The 21,472-nt window shown below is 36.5% G+C and overlaps 1 protein-coding gene across 1 annotated transcript; it reads right to left on the bottom strand.

Annotated features, from left to right (window-relative positions):
* Window positions 1–325: 325 nt before the first annotated feature.
* On the bottom strand, window positions 326–20,660 carry adam9b (ADAM metallopeptidase domain 9b). The gene is made up of 22 exons (XM_084135955.1): window positions 20,560–20,660; window positions 18,535–18,644; window positions 18,374–18,450; window positions 18,233–18,293; window positions 17,944–18,020; window positions 15,108–15,291; window positions 14,958–15,020; window positions 14,794–14,865; window positions 14,473–14,642; window positions 9,784–9,874; window positions 8,547–8,674; window positions 7,651–7,822; window positions 6,420–6,509; window positions 5,544–5,739; window positions 5,274–5,379; window positions 4,659–4,842; window positions 4,306–4,392; window positions 4,059–4,164; window positions 3,832–3,973; window positions 2,393–2,489; window positions 2,042–2,088; window positions 326–955 (listed from the first exon to the last, which is right to left on the bottom strand). The coding sequence occupies exons 1-22, from the start codon at window positions 20,612–20,614 to the stop codon at window positions 898–900; spliced, it is 2,373 nt and encodes a 790-aa protein (XP_083992081.1). The 5' UTR covers window positions 20,615–20,660; the 3' UTR covers window positions 326–897.
* Window positions 20,661–21,472: the final 812 nt, after the last annotated feature.

The raw sequence follows: 21,472 nt of genomic DNA, 5'->3' as shown, positions 1-21,472 counted from the left end.
GACATATATGGCATTCACAGACTGACGGTAGATATTTTTTATATATTTGTTTTCTCGTTTAAGAATCATCACAAGAGAAGACAACATACTTTTGGCACAATAGAGAGACACATACAAAATAAAAGATAAAGGTGGTCAATGGCCGAAATGTACATACGTAAAGATTTATGAACTAACGTTACTGCAATCAATCAGTCAATCAATCAATAAAAAAGTAAACAAGTACCACCAAGTAGCTATACAAGAAAATTGTAATGAAATTTCTTCTCAGAAACCATCATAATAACATACTTGATGTATTAAAGCTTGAGACCAGTGCAAGAGATTAACAGTTTAAATACAGAATATACTTTATTCTCATTTTGACATTTATGGTACATATAAAATACATATATTGGGGTTAAAATTACAAATGTGCAAATTTTTTAATCAATTGTATTAAAATAGCTAACAGAACATTACATTATTTATGAAAGAAAGACAAGTGGAAAAAAGCAGTGAATGTTACTAAATATGCAAAATCCCTGAACTGAACTCACATGATTACAGTGCAGCTTCATCTAGGGGAGATTAATTATCTCCGCAAAGACAATGAATATTAACAACTGCCTGGTGTGTTAAGAGTTCACACTGTCATCGCTCAATGTTGGAAAAGATTGATAAATCTCTGTAAACATTTTTTTTTTTTTTTTTTTTTATTACAATAGGCATCATATACTTTTTCCTGACCAGTTCAGAACAGCTTTGGTCCTTCATCTGTTTCAAATTATAGAAAAGGTGATAACAATTCAGAGCAATTGGAGGTTTACTGCTGACAACTTCATTGGAAAAGTGGGTCAAGTAAACATCTCTCTTACAATAATAATAATAAAAAAGAAACTGTCCAACATCATGCCTTCATACTGTTACTTGGGTCTGTCTGGGTGGGACTGGCCTGGGGACTCCTGGCCCCTGTCTGTAATGTTGAAAACCAGGTCAGGTGATGATAATCTCAAACATTGTTGTACTCAAATTAAACAAAAGAGAGACAGCTTATTAAAAAGAAAGAAGAAGTTTTCAAATTTAAGTACATATGAACTAGATTTTTTCCACACCGTTTCAAGTAAATGTTGTTTGCCAGAACAGAACTGTCAGTGCAAAACAAGGGTGTTACTATGTAGTTGCTAAGGTCTTCTAATTGGTTGTACGTTGCTATGAATTTGCTTGGATATTCTGAATGTTTTTAAGCTCGTTTCTAGGGTGTTTTGATTGGTTGATTACTGGCCCAAGTCTTTGATTTATTCTGGATACAGCTAGATGCAGTATGTCTCGACCTTAAATTTTTAGACCCAATTTATATTAAGTAGTGTCTTTCACTACTTCTTTTTTTTTTTTTTTTTTTTTCGAAGTCCCAGCCAGCCATCTGCATTTGACCGCTTGTGACAGTCACTGTTGTATTAACCTTGTAAAGCATGACATATAATAGTATGAACATTTAGAATTTTTTGAAATGTAACAGTTCATTGAACCGTTTATTTAGACACTGTACGCGCTGCGGCGGTTCGCGTGACACTAACGCGGAACCAGACTTAATTCGCCCCGATGGAAAGCATATTTACTCTGTCTGAATCGTTCCCTATCCCCTATTTAGTGCACTATGGGCCAGATTTACTAAACAGGGCAAATTAGTAATTGTGTGAAGAAGTGACCGATGTCAGCCGCTGTCATTCATAGTGTAGGGGGCAGGATGTTTCAAATTCTAGAGAGCATTTGATTGGACAGAAAAATCTGATGAGAAGCTTAAGTGCAGAATGATGTTATCAAAATTGTAAGTTCCGAATGCTTATATCTTCTAAATGCTAAATTTTGTCATTGTTTTGGAGCACACTAGCCTATAGATAACCTTAAGGCTAAAATATTCATACTAAAAGCCAAAAAACTTCCATTTTGATTTCATGGGGACTTTAATGTTACAGGTCTGTCACTTGCCTTGGCAAACACCACAAATAAATCAATGGAGCGCACACAAAAAACAGGTTGGGTTAGTTTCTAGTGACATTACCTTGGTTGAGATCTTGAGGTATTCACTAGATTTGTTGGTTTATTTGGCTGAAAGAAACAAATGAAGAGAGCAAAGTTACTATAAAGATGATTGGCAGAAGTTGACTTACTATTAACCCTTAAAAAAATGACAAATTAAGTTTTATTTAGTGAGGGTTCATTAATGTAACTGTAACTAATTGTGGAAATAAAAGCAGGGCATAATGAATTCATCAGTCATTTCTGGCAGTCTCTAAGAAGAGCTCATGTGTATCAGTGTATCTGTAGTCCTGTTTCTATTGTTAGGGTTTAGGGTTAACACATTTTCATCATTAAAATGTGTGAATCTGTGTGAGTGGTTTGCTGTTTGAACCTCTGTCGTTGACTGTGGAGTAGACGCTCTTGTTGTATTGCCGTTTGCCCCCACATTTGACTGGGCATTCGAAGTACCATTTGCTGCATTAGTTGGCCTGTTGTAAAAATATTAAACAAAATGTCAGAAGATTTCACAACAATTTTCAACATTTTTGATTTTGTGTTTGTTGACATGAACTTTCTGTCCCTGGGTGAATTCACTAATCAGTTACATTGCAATATTTTAAACCTGGATCTTTTTTTTAAATGCCACTCACAATTCAACTCAACCAGGAAATTTAAATGAATTCAGTCAGTCAAATGAAATCAGCTCAAACATGCCTCCTTTCTATTCAAATGAGGATTATTATGGAATGTACCAAATTCACAAACATCAATGTTATTTGTCGCAATTAGCATGATGAATTTATCCTTCCCACAGAAAACAATGGTAAAATTACCGGTGGATTTTATTTAAAAGGGATGTGTATGTTTTCTAGTCATCACAGCAGCAGAATATTTGGGGAAACCTTTTTAAACCTTGGGTTGCTGGTCTGAACATTTCGTCTTTCAGCTATTGTGGGCATATTTCTGTACATAAGGTACAATTGCTTCAGCAGTATTTTGTGGCCGTGTTTGTGCTGTTAACTGATTTTTCTCATTTCTTTTGTGAGTTAGGGGCCAAAACAATGAAAATAATGCCAAAAAAAAGCAAGTATGCATAATTCATTCTTAGTGATTTACCCACTCTGTCTTAAAATGTAAAACTTCCTCCATTGTTTACTAATATCACAACATTCAAGATTGAACATAAGACATTTGTTTCAAGATATAAGAGGCATAAAAATAAATGGCATAAAGCCACTCGTAGACAGTTTTGAGGAAAACGCCGAATTGGAGGTGTTCATTCAATCGTTGAGTGGGTCTCAGATCTGTTTTTCACATGACTGTGTGAACAGCACAAACCACATGGAATCTGATCTCTTCTATTCTGATTTGGGCCACTTCCATATGTGGTCCTAAATCTGATACAGGTCAGATATTTTGCAATACGACCTCAGCCTGAACGGTCAAATCGGAATAAATGCGACTTTTACGTCACTGTGGATCAACCTTCGTCACAACTCTTTACTTTACATACCCAATGTTATCTAGACAGTTGTGGAAGGTAGTCAGTGGAAGGACAATGATGTGTCAGAGCTCATAAGTATTACAGTGACAGCTCTATATACAAGCAAAACAAGAGGGCTTGTATCATAACTGTTTAAAAACTCTTTGCTCTCTATTTGTGCATTTTTTAACATTTTGCAAAAATGTACAAGAGTTGTCAGCGATTCTTCCTATTGAAATTCTGTGTAATGTGTGACGGTAATCCATTGTGTAATGTGCACACAACAGCAACTAAATGGTGACCCTGACAATTGTGTAGTGTGTTCCCGGCATAAGCAATTGATGAACCTTTTGTGTCTGGATGGGCAACCCTTGATACAGCAGCTGAGACTGTCTCTTTTGAACACGTAGAGCAAAGCGATTATTAAGACCACCAAAATTGGCACCACCAGAAGAAAGAAGATCAAGAGTCCATCTCTCAGGGAGTAATCTAAAAAGAGATGATGTAACCGTTAAAACATGTCACTGTGTGTTTTGTTTATTTAGAGAGCGAGACAGTATGAGTGTGCTCTTACCGATCTGTGCCGGGCCGCTGTCGATACTTCCTCCCCTGCCAGATCTGTCACAGTTGGGTGGAGCCCAGCCATTATTACAATGACAATGGAATTGATCATTACACACCTGTGCGAAAACCACACAATATAAAAAAGTGAGACTTGATGAATTGGTTAATTAGTAAGTAAGTGGAACATGCACTGATTCACATTAACACCAAGAACATGGATAAAAAAAAGAATAAAAAAAAGGTAGGTAGTAACTTACTCCATTACTGTTGCAGTTTCTCTTGGTGTCACATTTCTGACTCTGATCCAGAACTGAAGAATTCAAACACTGGAAGTCCAAACACACCTGAGAGACAAAGAGAAATATAGGACTCAACTGTTTGTATAAAAGTTACAGATTATAATTAAAAGCAACTCCAACAGTACATATTATGGAGGATACAGTTTAAAATTGGTTCTAGTGTCCATTCATAATCATAAATCTGAGCTAGTATTACTTTCGTTCTTTATTTTATTAGACTATGTTTGAAATGTTCCAGTACAGGTAGAAGTTCAAAAGCCTACATAATAAGCCTACAAAACGAATGACTTCTAAATCCTCTCCATTCTAACCTTTCCAGGAGCGCAGACCGAGCCAGTTTTGACATAGGCTGGATCTGGCACATCTGGGCCCAGGCCGAAGTCAGCATTCATGCAGGAGATTGTGCCCCCCTCTATTTTTACCACGCTGACCGTCGCTCCTCCCGGTGGGTTGTTGCTGTCAAATACACATTGGATTTTCCCACACATAGCGTTTCTGTAAAGACACAAAATAAATTCACACAGCTCTTCCAGAAAATTATCTGATCTATGGATCAAAAACCATAATATAATCCATAGTTTTGTGATCCGTTGAACCAATAGTTAGGGTTAACAATGTCTCACTCATGTCACAATTCGGCATGGAGATGCTCTTAAAGGAATCAATTCACTTTTCGTGCGCTATCTGAAACACGCCTCTCTGTGTGTGCGGCTGTCCGCACAGATAACATCACACAAGTACCAAATTGATGGCGAAACTTAGCAATTAATCGACAAAAACACATGCATGCCGAATCGTGGGGCCTGGCCCGGAACACCTACCCCTAACAATTAGCATAGAATCATAATGGTATTTTTTTTTTATGACCAACCAACCATGATGGCATTTTTTAATGATGTAAAACTAAAATTAAATAAGGTACTCACTGCAATTCACAAGGTTTCGGATTAGACCCAGAGTATCCACAGTTTCCAAACACATTCCCATTAATATTAGCATAACTAAAGCACTTATCATCTGCTTTAGTTGCCCCTACAGAGAATAACATCACACATGAATTAAACAATACCAAACAAGCTTTGTATAAAATTTAGAAAACGCAGCATGTCATTTGATGCTTGGCCACATAATGTCAGACAGAAAGTGACACATGATCGCCCAATATGTTTGAGATAAAACTCTACAATGAGAAGTACCTGAGCCAAAAAGCTGTTTGCACTGGTAATCAAATGTTTGGCAGCGGCCCTCAAAGCAGAAGGCCGTGTTACTGGCACAAGGGGTGCCGTCCACGATGTAGAAATCTGATGGACAGAATGGAGACACTCCACCGCAGAACTCCGGGAGATCGCAGGTGTTGACAGACGGTCTGCAGGGTGTGCCGGCTACATTGATCTGCTCACATTCAAAGATCTTTCTCTTATTTCACTTCTTTTAAGAATATATCATTTGTATCTTGTCAAGGTATTTTTAACTGGACCATAAGATATTCATAAATGACTATGTTTTTTGTTTTTGTTTGCAGCACAAGTAAATTAATACAAGCCAAATAAAGAATTATTTCAGGGTTAAAGGTGAACTATGTTTCAGTGACGCTAGTGGCACTGTAACGTGTAGTCTGTTTTAGTTTAGTTTTCAGTTTAGTTTCGTTTCCCAACTCAAACATCACAAATACAGCTCTTACTGGTGCTTCAATAAAAGGTCCAGCATATTGGGAATACTTTTAACTATGTTGCTATGTGTCATGACTCATGAGTATGCAATTGAGCAGGCTACCACTCCATCTAGAGCGAACACGAGTGTCTCGCTTATAATAAATCCATCCAAAATCATGCTATAGGTTGTGCTGGAAAGAGACTGACAAATCTGAGCGGACAACTCTTAATGTTTTGATGGTGCTTGGGAGGCTCAATGTTCACATTTTTAGGGGAGAGAAATGCATAGTAGTCAATGAACGATAAACTGGGTTAAGAGAACTTTTTTTTAACAATTGTACACACTTCACCTTTAATGTTTGGTATAGTCTGCATTTAAAAAGCTAGATCACGGTGTATGTGTGTGATGAGGGGTCTGACCTGACAGTTTTCACAGCAGCTTCCTGCAGCACAGGCCGAGCCCTTAGTGAGGGTGCATGTAGCGGCATTACAACACTTATTATTGCACTCCTGCAACACAACAGTAAAAACTGCATTCAGTACAGCCAGACTGAAGAGGTCTGTAGTGTGTCATACAGCAAATCAATTTAATTTTTAAGATATAAAGTGACTTTGTCTTTCCTTTAGGTTTTAAATTATCAATGAACATAAAATAAACAGTTGAACAAATGGGGAAACTAGTTGGGTCACACGAAAGAAAACATGAAATGACAATCAAAACCCACTGAACTTCTGATCCAATGGATTTTATGGATTTATCCATCATGAGAATTTGATTGGATCTTGTAAAGCGAACTAGTATGGTATTGGTATGCACAACTAAAAAAAAACAATATGCACAAATAAAAAGTACATTTCGATTTCATGTTGACTGTTATACTCTTGTCTAAAGCAATTCATTGGTGACGACTTCGCTTATTATACATGTGATAGTCTTATGCATGGTTGTGATGAGAACATAGACTGTAAAAAAAGATGGATGACGTGTCTGCACTTCCTTCCGCAGTAAAAAAAAATTGAAATATCCGTTTACATCTCACGCTGATGATGTCATTTGGAGCCAGAGTCTGCTCAGTATGATCATGAGGTGGAGGTATCAAGGTCCTGCAGATGTGCAATCACTAGCACATCTGTCAATAATGACGTTACTCCCCATTTTTATGGGATCAAATAACTTGCTAAAAACGAAAACTTGAACAACAACATATATCAGAGTGATAACAACTACCTAAAATGACAGAAACTATCTTAGGGAAAAATGTATTTGAAGTGTAATTCGATTTTTTTTTTTTGGCTCACATCCCATTCGATTACATGGAGAAGGCGGGGTTTATGACCTATAACTGCAGCCAGCCACCAAGGGGGTGATCGAAATGTTTTGGCTTCACTTTTCAGGATGTGCGCGGCACACTTGGATGAGAATGAAAAAACTGAAACTGACAGGTTTCTGATAGGTTAATAAATTGTGTCTATCGTTTTTGGTATAATAGTGCCTGGAAACTGAAGACATTGGAAATATAATGAATTATTAACTCTGAATATTGCTAAGGAAACATAAAAAATTCCTCGAGACTAAAGCCCTGATAGCATACCGTTGAAACAGCAAGCCGTTTTTTTTCCCATTAAGCCTCCGAGTTTAAAAAAAAAATACCTGAGGAGTGCCACAGTCACACTCCTCTCCACTCTCCAGAATGCCGTTCCCACAGCGGGGTACTGTGATGATGTTGTCTTGAGAGGGCTGGTTCCTCAAACACGCCCCACCACCTCGCAGAATCAACCTCTCAAAATCTTTCGCACTGCATTCACTGAATTTAGTCGATCCACTGCATTCACACCCAAACACAACGTCAAACACACGAAATCAAGAAGTTTGCTACATTTTCTAAATGTCATAATCATTTGTTAACAAACAAGTATTCATTACTTCAATGAGCTCATTGTTTCTGCATTCAATTATTACATTGTTTAAATTAATAAATTTTTTGCTAACTGTGATTTTGCATTATGTACATTTCTGAATACATAACTTAGACAGTTACCTCTGATAACAGATCACTCTAAATTGTAATGTGGACCCATTTTACTTTCATAATCAGATGCATTTCTGAGTCAAACAGGATATTCAACAACCAAAAAAAAGGGGGAGAGACACATCTTAATATACACATCTAGATTACATGTTAGAATTGAATTTTACTTTATTTAATTATTTATTATTTTAACTTTTTTATAGTTTGTTATCATTTATTATTAAATCAAGAAAACAACATCAAGTAAAATCTATTTGGCATGTCAAGGAGAGCCATTGGTTTCGTTGTAATTCTGTATGACTTTTAACAAACGGTATTGTTTAACATACTTAAAAAACTTATAGGGAAGATAAAGTAAAAATCTGTCATCATGTCATTCCAAACCTATATGATGTTTTCTTTTTGTGTTCCACATAACCAAAGACAAAAAGAAGAAAAAAAAGAACGAAAAAAAAAAGTCACTCAAATAGTTGCACTAATGAAGGATTGATATTATGAAACAACAACATTCACTGACCTGGCAGTGGGTGCCATGATGCAGCTCCCACCACAGCTACAGCCACTGATGTCATGACTCATGCCCAGGTTATGCCCCAGCTCATGAGCAGCAACGGTAGAGAACGACGGCAGATTACTGTTGCTAAACTGTGATGATATAACAGTGAAAAACAAAGGAGACATAAGATTAGAGTCTGCTTTCTGGCAAATTATTTACATCTAAATGTATCTGAGGCAGGTATGTGACAGCATAGACAATCACAACTTAAATTAAATTATATAGGCTACTAATAGTCTACTAATAGTCTAATGAGAGTTAGTTGAGATCTAGTTGCAAAGTTACTTTTAGTTGGTTAGTAGTAGTTAGTCTAAAGTGGACCATTGAAATACAGTGTAACCATGTTTTTTGTTGAGTATCATATTTGATTATATCAGGCTTTTATGGCTCATATAGTATGAAATAGTGACAATGCAGAGCTCAAACTCGAGAAAAAAAAAACTCAGTTTCATTTAGATGCTCAAACTAAGCAAAAATATGCAATTTGGTGCAGTTACTGATATTTAAATTGCCAAAATGTAAAATTTTATTCTGATAATGTAAATCAATGAGATCTTTATAACAGTATATCAGACTACTTGCATTTAAATATCAGCTGTCACGCTACATATATCTCAATATTTAAATGATTAGTTTTATTATCAAAGCTCTGTAGTTTTTATGGTGTGGGGCAAAACATATTATGCAATGCAATACAACGATGATTCACAGATGTACGAATAAAAGTTCCTCAAAAACGTGATGTATCATGATATATTGTAAACATGATTTAAAAATAATAATTAATAATAATCAAGTAAACCCATGTTGGTTCAGTCCAGTAGGTGTTCATCTTGAAATATTACTATACAAGTTATTCTGACATTTACTTTATAAGATTTCGAAACAAAAAAACACGTTCCACAACCTGAAGGAGGATGTGAAATAATACTAAAATGCCTTTTACTTGCTAAAATAAAAAATAAAAATAAAAAGTACAAATTATCAAATGTGATAGACTTTTTAGGGTTAATTGCTTCTCTTCCTTCTGGCAGCCAGTCTGCAAACACGCCTTTCCATCAATAAAACATGCAGGTTTTAGATTACCGCTTTCAGAAACCCATCACCCCTGAAGGCTTCAAAATACTTAAGAGCATTCTAAGATAATCAAGTTTTATTATACTAGTCAAAATGACTGATGCAGTATAAATTCTCTAACCACACTGATTCCTCCGCCAGTATTCGCAGAGCAGACAGTCCCCACGAAGGCCATGCCAAGCACACCTCCAGGGTACGCTCCTGAACGGCCTCTTTAAGAAACAGAGACACAGATCATGTTACTCAGAACATACACAGGTCTAATGTCACTGACATCTGGTGTCATTTCTGAGACCAAGACAAATTAAATTAAATGGTAAAGACTACATTCTCAAACTGTAAATAATTTGAACATTGCAGTACGTTTTTTTTTTGCCACGAGTTGATATAAATTTTATATTAAAGGGGTCATATAATGCCATTTTTGTACAAGCTAATATGATTCTTTAGGGTCTAAATTAAAAGTTTGTAATATAACTTTAATTAAAAATTCTCATTAGTATTGTAAGAAAACTCATTTTACCTATTCAAAAACAGCTCTGTTTTCAGCACGCCGTTTAAGTGCATGTGTCTTTAAATGATAATGAGCTTTGCTCACCTTGCCCCTCTGTTCCGTGGGGCGTTTTGCCACAACAACACACATGGAGTGTTGCCTTGACAACAGTTGAGGGTATAATATGGAGAATGGCAGCGGGAGTCTCTGAGGACACTGTGCAACCGTTTCAATTTGAACCAATTTGAGTCGGAAAACAGGACGTTTCTGAATGGTTGGTTAACGTAATGTCACTTGGATCTATCTTTGTGTGTACTGGCAGGGTAGAGTAGTATGATACGAACACTATGTGTTTACTGATGTATACGTTAGTTCATTGACAGATTGATGTTACAGCTAATGGTCATGAAAAACTTTTTTTCGGTAAATGTAGGCTTGTCCGTGATGCGTAACGTTATCTTTGCAGTGTTAGGTACAACTGTCAGGGCTGAAGCACTAAAGTTTTACTGATCTGTTTAAAAAATAACCAGTCTGTGAGAATATGACAGTCATTAGGCACAAATAAACAACACATACTCAGACAGGAGCTAACGTTAATACCTTTTTCAATGTTCTCGTTTATAAAGCAGTCTGGTGAAATGATTCGCGCAAACATGAAAGCATTGCTGTTGATCGTGGGGAATATTCCCTTCGAAAACAAAACTCAGCCACTGAGTCTTCAGCGGTTCGGATTTAAGAACATCAAAATGACTGCTGTGTTCGTTATTGCACCCAAGAACAGAACACCACAATCGCTTAGACGCCATTCTACTCATAGACAGTGCTCCAGCGTATCAACAATGACGCGCAGACTATGATGACAGACAGCTTGCTCACGAGCGAGGGCGGGTCTGTGCTTCAGATCCCTGTTTCAGATGAAACGCTGCTGTCAATCAACAATCGTGGGAGGGGCGTCCGACCGTGTGACGTCACAAGGTCGAACGGCTTGATTTGAGAGAGGGGAAAACATATAAAGAGATTTAAAAAAAAACACTTTTTATCATTTTATGATGGTTGTGTACAGGCACTGCCAACACACATTTCAGTACAACCAACTTGTAAAAGTGCATGTACCATTATATGACCCCTTTAATCTACAAAAAGATTTCTTGCACCATAGTGGCACTAAATTAAATTGTAATCTATTTTGGCTGTAATGATTCTGCTTTTGTTTGTCAATTAGACTTTCACTTTGTAGTACTGTCTAGTTCCTGTCTCCTGTTCCTCTTTGTGATTCCCTGATCATTGGCTGCGTTCCACTCCAAATTTTTATGCCCTTCACTTGCAAACTTCCCTCCGTCTCGTTCACTCGGATGTGTGTCATTGCTTACGAGTGCACACTACTGGCGGAACTCGTGAATAAGGTTTAAATGGAACGCACTAAGCCCTTGATGGAATTCACTATGGAGTTTATTATTTAAACCCCTTTATTACTTATGAATTTGTTTCATGCACCATTCTATACACATAAGTTGTTGGAGAAAATATATAAAATCCTATAGGAATATGAGCTGTTGGGGAAAAATTTAATTATTCAGAAATATAAAATAATAAAAAAAATAAAAAAATCAATAGTATAAACTTTGACTGTGAACATAAGGTAGTGTAAGACTGGAAAAACTGGAACAGGAAGAGAGTTCCTGTTCCAGGAACCGTACTCTCCGAGACATCAAAGGTTAACTTCTCTTGCTATATTACCATCCCCATTCGAGACACAATCACACTTGAGTTGATCACCTCCCAATTTACAAATCATTCCCTTCACCCATCCCTATCTGAATTCACCCAAAAAATCTATATGGTTTAATAATAACAATTATCATACAGTATTATACTTGTTTGGTATCATTTGAAATGTCTCAGTGCGACTGGTGCAAAGGTAATAAAAAAGCTAATAAGGTGTGGAGAGTTTAGAGATATCTTGTTAACTGCTGTGGGTGTGCCCCATGTAAATCAACCTTTGTCCCCAGTACATTACATTACATTTACATTTATGCATTTTATTTATCCAAAGCGACTTACATTGCATTTTCAAGTACACATTTACATTCTTTTCAGTTCTTGCTTTCGAACCCATGACCTTGGCATAGCAAGCGCCAACGCTCTACTGTTTGAGCTACAGGAAAGCCATCTGGGTACGTAAGCAGTAAGTCTGGGATGGTAATTAATGCAAATTCCCACTGTGAACTTGGGTTTACATTTGAAAAGAGGTTTCTGCCATGGTCTGAGTATTTAGGGAGATGCTGAAGAAGGCTTGTGGCGATTTGTAGCTCAAATTGGCCCGTGATGCTGAGAGTGGCCGAGACTCTCAGCATCATGTATTTTATAATGTCAGGTTTGCATCTTCTCTCTATATTCCAGAGAATTTGATGTTTTGTATTATCTTTGAACTGATTATGAAATTGGCATGATACATTTACCTGACATAATAAATTGTTACATTTGATTTTATTCCGACTGACTCTGAAATTGTTTTCCCAAGTAGATTAAACGGATTCGTATGTTACCGCAAGTTTTGCGTCAGATTAGTGACAACTAATATTTGGCACTAATTCAAGTGTACTTGGTTTTGCAAAGACAAGAAGTGAATTTCTGTTTAGGGCAGCAAAAGTGCTACCCTGGTAATTCTCGCGAGAGCACAAGTTGAATTTGCTCAGCGAGTTACTCTGGTGTCGAGTAATGATGCTCATTAAATATGCCCCTCGATCTGAGCTGCACCAATCACATCGGGTTATCTGATATAGGCGGGCCAGAGGTGAGCTAAACAGATGACGACAGTGCTGTGACGTCGAAGTCATTAGTAAACATTGCAAGATGCCTATGGATGAATACCAGTTGTTTGAAACGACTTTGGCCGCTACAATGAACGAGTTAGACTTGTTTTTTTATCTAAAACAGGAACAGAAGACGCCGCTCGAATCGTTCCTTTGCAAGAAGGACGTTTTTGCTGTTTTGCCGACTGGATACGGTAAGAGTATAATCTACCAGTTAGCTCTGCTGGTAGCTAAGCGTATGGGGTTTATTGTTGTGATTGGTCGTAGTGTTATCCAATTGCATGCAGTGAGATTTTCAAATGCATGCTTGGTGCCGCCCCTCGAGCTGGCCGATTTTCATTAGTCGACGCCAGACCATTAATCTTTCAGATTTAGGTCTGGATTTCCAGGCTACAAAAGTGCTGCTCGACCAACCCAAAACTGGGTGTGTCTTACCTCTGTTTTAATTTAATGTTACTTTAGATAAGTGTACGTGGGAAACCGCGGCATGGCCAATCCAAAGCTATTATAAGACAAGTAAAGTTGTTTGACTTATATCTGTAGTAATGGCCATACCTCTACTGAAATAAAGGTTACATTAAATTCAAGTGTATGCAATTCCATGGGGGCTATACCAAAGTATCTTTGATTGTGTAAGCGTGAATGCGACCGATCTCAGGTATATTGCAATTACCTCTGTTTAGTGACCGAAGCTGGCGAGATTGTGATCATATATTATATAATTGACCAATAACCAATTGGCAATCTAACTTAAATTCGAAGTCATGATAAAATGGAGTCAGATAAAAGCTTAAATGGAATTAAATTAATTTGCCACGCGGAAAGACAATAACGCGCAGAAACCTTGATATATAGTGTAGTAACGCAGGATAATCAATTTTAAAAAAGCTATGAATCACCTGTATGTGCTTTAAGTCTTCGACGCAGACAGTGTTTTATTCTCTGGTTTGCATAAATTACACACAAAAGTATAGCCTTTACTAGCCGATTCTTGTGAAATATCAACCCACTCCTGTACGTCCTTTACATAATTATCAGACAAACTCTAAATCTGCAAGATGCTATAGATGACAGTAATACACAATTATAGTTTGCGATCTAATAAGACGACAACGCTGCGCTGCTTCAATGCATTGCAAGTTGTCAAATTGAAAAAGGAAATGTAGTTTTTGTAGCGCTACACCGCTACTTGTTGGAAAAATTCTAAATCTATCTATCAAAAAGTAGCTAAAATTAACTTGCTGGTAGAAGTAATGCTAGAAATCCTCTGCTCTTGGCAATTGCGCTGGCCCTGACTCACTGGACAATGTGGACATTTCACTTTAAAAGTGTTGCGAAACATGCAACACGCAACATAACATCATTTTGCAAAAATGTCGCCACAGGCACACAGTCTTCAGGACACAATCAAAGCCACATTCTAGCAGCTCAAGAATTAAACATTTCACTGAAAAATGTAATCGAAAAAACAGCTATTGCTAAAGGATGTGACAGGAGTACTTACACAATGAGCTGCCCCACGTCATGCCTGATTTGAGGTAACAGATCTGTTTTCCTCCACTGCACAAACCTGCCCAACACGTCCCCAGCATTGCCATCCACACTGAAGGGGTTCTCAGTGTCAAAGATCTTCAACCCAATCAATGATATCCGTATATTCAGCTGTTTGTAGTACTAGGGTCCACACAGAAACAGCCACAAATATTTCATTTCATCATCACGAGAAAGGCTCGGAAATACAGTACAACAGTCTTAACACATTATTGAATGAGGTTAGGGTTGGGCTTATCCAAACAATAACATTATCTGTAGCTTTAATTCTCACCGTATCAAGCAAGTTAACCAATTGGACCATCTCATCACGCACAGCAGTTATGCTGCGGCTGTTATAGACATACTGAGAACAAATAAACACACCTCTCAGAATCAGCCAACTATATAATGATGAAAAACACTTTTCCAAAAACACTTCGAATGGCTAAAGCTCACCCTTTGGTTGTCAACCACTAATACCAACTCCACGTATTTGGTCTGAGGTAAGTTTCGCTTTTTCTGTGGATTCAACAGATAAAATGAAATATCAAATGTTGCGTTTGTAGAACATCAAAATGTTTAAGACAATACGACATATTTTCGAACCCGTAAAAACATGGACATGTCAGCGTAATGGGAGTGGTCCTCACTGGGAGACGTTTCATTGGCCAGTCCACACACAAATGGCTCTGACTGACCGTCCTTCAACAGGAAGAGGAGATGTTCATTGGCTTTGGAGTACAAGACGGGTTCCAGCCCATAGCCTTCATTACCAATGAGAATGACCCCCCTGAAACACAGTGTACAACAACACATTAAGTTACAACCTAATGTTTGACAAGTGACAGCTAACATTGAACATAAAAGTTGATATGACTTTTCTTACTCTTATTAAAAGCGACCATATATGTAACGGAGTGTCTTTTTGTGCAAATAGCCCATCTTGTTGGATAAGGCTATTTACCCTAGCTCCGCCCACCAATGACTGGTTGATCCAGACAAAATTACAAAAGAAACCAGTCTGGTGTGGAGAATGATGGTGCAATCACATTTACCATTTCTCTGTGAAATTTTGTGGGCAAAACCCAGTAATTTCAATAGGAATCTGTGTGATCATGAGTTTGTGTGAGGGCGGAAAAGTTCCCCATGCAGCTTTCGTTAGTGTTCAAATTTGTCACGTAAATTCGCTGCATTCACCAACAGAAAGCTGCTTGGTTAGGAACTGACTTCTGTGTGAGTTGTGCTTTATAAATCTCTACGCTATTGACAATGGATGTTTTTTTGCCCATAAAATCCTGCGGAAAGTTTTGCTAATGTGTAGCTTTTGAAGAGGCCAGAGTTGTGTTTTTTTTTTTCAGATCTCATTCAACTTCTTTTCCCATCACATATCAATTCAGAGAGGTGTTTATTTTAAAATTAAAAAATTAAGATAATCTTCAAAAAATGGAAATATAATTAAAAATGGATGTAATATCTGAACAACATCCACCGCAACACGTGCAGCTCAAATTGTTACAACGCTCAAAACCGTGGCTCCTTTCCTGAACCTTCAGGTTCAATATGGTTAGGGGTAGGGGGTAGGTGTAGGGACAGGGACAAGTAAGGTCCAATAAGACAGGATTAATTTAGGATTTTAATAAATATAACCATATACACTGAATAAGATGTTAATATAGCATTATTTTACAATGTACTACAATACACTGAGGTTCAAATAGTATCTGCCACTATTTTCACTAAGCTTAAAGGGATACTCCACTTTTTTTGGAAATAGGCTCATTTTACAACTCCCCCAGAGTTAAACAGTTGAGTTTTACCGTTTTCGAATCCATTCAGCCAAACTCCGGGTCTGGCGGTACCACTTTTAGCATAGCTTAGCATAGATCATTGAATCGGACAAGACCACTAGCATCTCTCTCAAAAAAATGACCAAAGAGTTTCGATATTTTTCCTATTTAAAACTTGACTCTTCTGTAGTTACATCCAAGGTTATTATAGTTTAGCATTTTTAAATTAGTTTTTATTTTAATATTTTTTTCAAATTTCCTATAAATTTCAGTTTAGTTTTAGTTAGTTTCATTAATGGTTTTGTTAGTTTTAGTTTAGTTTTTATTTTGTGAACGCATTTCTATTTAGTTTGTATATATTTAGTTTTAGTTTTAGTAATTATAGTTTAGCAGAGTTAACAGAACACTTCCAGTTAAAGACATTTAATTTAAGCAAAGTTTAATGTTTGCAGTTTACAGTTAACTCTTGTGAAAACCTCTTAATAATAGAAATAAAATAATTGTTTGAGGATGAACAAAGAACCAAACAAATGCAACTAAAAAGTAAAAAATACTCATTAAAAATGAAATCTTGTTAAACGTGGTGTATAAGAAAAAGATATGCGTATGATTATTATGATTATTCTTTAAGGTTATTTCTATGATTAATCCTTTCAAACAATATTCTTGTATTGATCCATTTATGCTTTTTGTCTACTGCATCGTTTAAAATCATATACTCATAGTTATACTCATATTCAAATGTTCTATTCAGACCAGACATCTAGTATACTTCTACTCTGACAAATGTACGTCTATTTCTGGGCTATAGACATGCTATTTGTTTTTTCCGTTTTCTGCTCAGTGTGGTCTCTTGTCTAATATGTGTGGTATTTTGTTTAGTTTCACATGAGATGATTATATTACCTGGAATTAAGGTACAGTTATATATGCATAAGGTCTAGACATGATGGAAATACTTATTTGACTTATTCTGCTTCTTAGGGCTGGTTCACACAGAAAGCGGTTTTGCTTTGAAAAACGGAAAAAAGACGCGGGCAGAGGACTGGGGAAAAAGCGCAAGGTCTCGATACACGTCTTGTTTAATAACTTATGTTTAATGTGATAGTTTCATCCTTACATCTTCTATAAAACTTGAGAGTAAATACATTAAACATTTATGTGTCCTAATGGACTGGTGGTAGAATTTTTGTTATTAGCGTGCCAGAGATTCTGGGTTCTAATCCACCCTTGTTAAGTTTCTATTTTTTTCTCTCATTTAAACCAAGATCAGTGATTGTATATCAAGAGCAGGGACACATTTGTCTGCATTTTGATTTTGTGATTTCACCGAAATGAATGGAGATTCTTTGCAACAGCCTTGAGCGATAGATTTAAGAGTTCATTTGCGTGAAGACTGCACAGTGTGCATGAGTGCCAAGAGAACACTGTTGCCTTCCGCCACTGATCATTTCAGCGGCAACGAGCACTCAAAAAGTGGTGGAAACGATATCAAAGCTGGTAAAAGGTGGTGGGAACATGCCCCACCCGTCTCTCCCGCAAATTATACATATGAAGAGGAGTTTTAATGCAGAGCTGCCTTGCAAAGAAAAATGTGGCACCCATAAAACTGGTATGACTGCTTTTTATGAAGTGAAAGTAAGTAGCATACATACCTGAGACCTTCACAGTTGCTGAGAGCTACGAGAGAGTCTTCATAGCCCTCCACATACCCTTGATAGTGACAATGCTCCTAGAACAAAACCACCAGTATTAGTACAGCTTGTTTTCAAATACTTTATAAAGGTTACTGGTCAACATAAAAAGACCACATGACTACATGCTTACAATGCCAGATGACCAATGCCTATTGACAATAATGTATTCCACATATACTCATTCTGAACCAAGCTAATGTATGTAAATTAGGTGGTGTAACTGATAAAACATAAAAACAATTCTTACAACTTCCCCTTTCTCCTGTGCGCCATGAGAAAACACGACAAAGTTCTTCGATAAAAAGTCTCTGTGGGAATAAGAGATCAAATTACAATTTTTCATCATTACATAAAGACATTTCAGCCAAACTACTTCCAAAGTTCATACGTGTTCTTTGTCAGATGAAGTAAACGTTCACTGCCATCTATCCTGACTGAGTATGTGATGCTATCAGCATATCTATCCTGAAATCAGACACATCATTTTAAAATAGGTCGAGAACAACATCATAACTTACTTCCAGGCAATGTGACAATAGTGCTTTATACCTGTGCAGATGTGTGTGAGGGGTCTGCGTTTCTCCTCCAGCGCTCATGAACCAGCTGAGGTTTGACCACATCATAATTCTTCACATATGATGTCTGGTCTGTGGTCTGGACTATGAAGGCATATGATAAAAGAAGCAAATAAACACAACAGTAAGAATTAGGCTAGGCCTAACTAAATATGGAACAAGTTTAATCCTTTGCAGAAATGGGTTTTGTGAGTTCTTCAAATTAAGTCTATTGAAAAAAGTCTCATCTACTTACCAAGGCTGAGTTTATTTGATGAAAAATACAGTAAAAACAGTACTATTGTGAAATATTATAACATTTTAAAATAAGCATTTTCTATTTTAATAAATGTTAAAATGTTATTTATTCCTGTGATGGCAAAGCTGAATTTTCTGAAGCCATTACCTCAGTTTTCAGTGTCACATGATCTTTCCGAAATCATGCTGATTATTGTTTAATTGTTGGTGCTCAATTATTAATAATGGTTCTTATTGTTATCAATCTTAAGTGTTCTTTTTTTTTTTTATTAAAGATCACACTTGCCCCAAACTTATAAATGGCAGTTTATTATGCATGGTTACCATAAAAATATTAAGCAGCACAAATGTTTTCTACATAGTCCAGTCATTTTATGAAAAAAGGTTGAACAAATTGCAACAGAAGCAAACTCAACTGATGTCCTGAGTAAGGAAAAAAAAGTCCTGAAGAATCCCATTAGGGGATTCATTGATCATGAGCATTGATACATAGAGGCAGGAAGAAGTACTTTAGAAACCAGCCTTTATTAATTATTATTGCAGAGATGGGGTTTGGGGCTGGGTCCGTGGGACTGTTTCTGGGGATTCACTTTTTATTTTACTTACCTTTTGTCTTCTGCATTCTCCTTACCATTGTCTCCTGTTCTTCCCTCAGACTCGTCCCCCAGAAACAGTCCCACAGACCCAGCCCCAAACCCCATCTCTTAAAAATTAATAAAGGCTGGTTTCTAAAGTACTTCTTCCTGCCTCTATGTATTAATGCTCATGGGTAGCCTAAATGGGTTCCATTCAGACCTTAACATCAAGTATTTTACTGTTATATGTCAACAAGATTCAACAAGACATTTTCACCTGGCTATACCCAATGTTTAGATCTGTTGTGGTATTTATGCAAATTAGCACATACGTAATTAGATTATGCACCGTTTGTCCATGTTAACAAACAATTTCAAAAAACTTGTAATAAATTTTTTTGTCTTGATGCAAGTAATCAACTCAGTAATTTTCATGGTGATATCTAAATATCTAAATTATTATTATTATTTTTACCCTATTCACGTAAGAAAAAGAATGAATAGGCATATGAATAGGCTATATTTGGGTCTTTTTCAAAACTTTCCCCTAATGGGATTCTTCTGGACTTTTTTTTTTCCTTACTCAGGACATATTGAGGATACAAAATCAGTTGAGTTTGCTTCTGTTGCAATTTGTTCAAGGTTGACCCTCATTTTGGCTTAAAATGACTGGACTAACATTCTACATTCAAGTTTCAGCACCAAATCTGCATATTAGAATGATTTCTAATGAAGGATCGTGTGACACTGAAGAGAGTAACTATGCGGAAAAATCAGCTTTGCTTCACAGGAATAAATTATATTATAAAACATTCTATTTTACTAGAATTCTATTTATTTTGACTAAATGCAGCCTTTATGAGTATAAGATACTTTCAAAACATAAAAAAATATAAAGCCTATTACAAACTCATCGCATTGTGTTCGCCATATAGGCTACTAAAGCTATTTCTAAACAGGACCAACACACAACTAATGTAATTGAACCTAGTGATATTAAGTATAAAACTATCTATTAATATGTTATTTTCCCTATATGATTAATACTCCAATACAGACTTTTGTAGTAGTTTTGTGGTTTGTTGTCGGAGAAACACGACGATTGTTTGTATAGTTTTTTACTCAACTGTGTGTGTTAGTCAGCAGTATGAAAACAACAAGTCTATAAATGATCGGATTTGTCTTACCTGAGCAAATCGCAAAGTTTGTGATTATAAGAATGAAGTAAATTTGTCGCGTCATGATGTGTCTTTGGACTGACGTTTGGTCTCAGGTGAGCGCGTCGCGAACGAGGCCGGGGCGTGCACGAGCAGTAAGACAGGTGGAGCGACATTCTCTTATAGGTATTCTACATCTTTCAGGCCGTATCACTGCTATTTATAGATTTTAGATAGATTAGAATGTGGATATAGATAAACGCGTTGGCTGATTTATTTCATAGCTTGTATGTAATTCATTAAGTAGCCTAGCCTAGCATGCCTAGTTAGTAAATAAATAAATAATACATATTTAATATGGTGTTAAGCGGCTACTCAAAAATGTATGATTGAAAACTATTATTATAGGCCTATACCCAAAGACCTTACACCAAATTAATTAAAATGGCGTTGATCTAATTAAATCTAGTGAGAAAGAGTACTGTTGTTTTTTAACGTTGCGTCTCATATTCATCTCTCAATTGTGAAACAAACTTTTTATGAGACACTGTTTATTCCTCCAGGGGGCGCTGTGATGTTAATAAAGCCCAAACTTTTTTTAAGCTGCATACAAAATCATTTATTGTACAAATGTAAAATCGCAACCTTTCCGAACTTTCTTTATTGTTGAATTTTCAACAGGGTAAAACCAAAACATATATAGATCCACATCCACAGATAGTTATAAGAACTCTTTCACCTTCACTAACAAAAATCTGTTACATCAATTATCTTTTTCGGCAAGAAATGTCTTATCACCTTTACGGTGGTCTGGACCACACAAAAAAAGAAAAAAAAGAAAAAAATTAAATATGTATTAGTAGCCTACACTTTTATATTAATTTAGTAGAAGCATCGCCCTGCCCATATATAAGGATCATTTTAATTGTTTTTCTACTTATTC

Source organism: Abramis brama (genome assembly GCF_963993115.1).
Source record: "Abramis brama genome assembly, chromosome: 14".
Taxonomy (NCBI): Eukaryota; Metazoa; Chordata; class Actinopteri; order Cypriniformes; family Leuciscidae; genus Abramis; species Abramis brama.
Note: the sequence above shows the minus strand (reverse complement) of the source record. Positions and strands in the feature narration are given on the sequence as shown.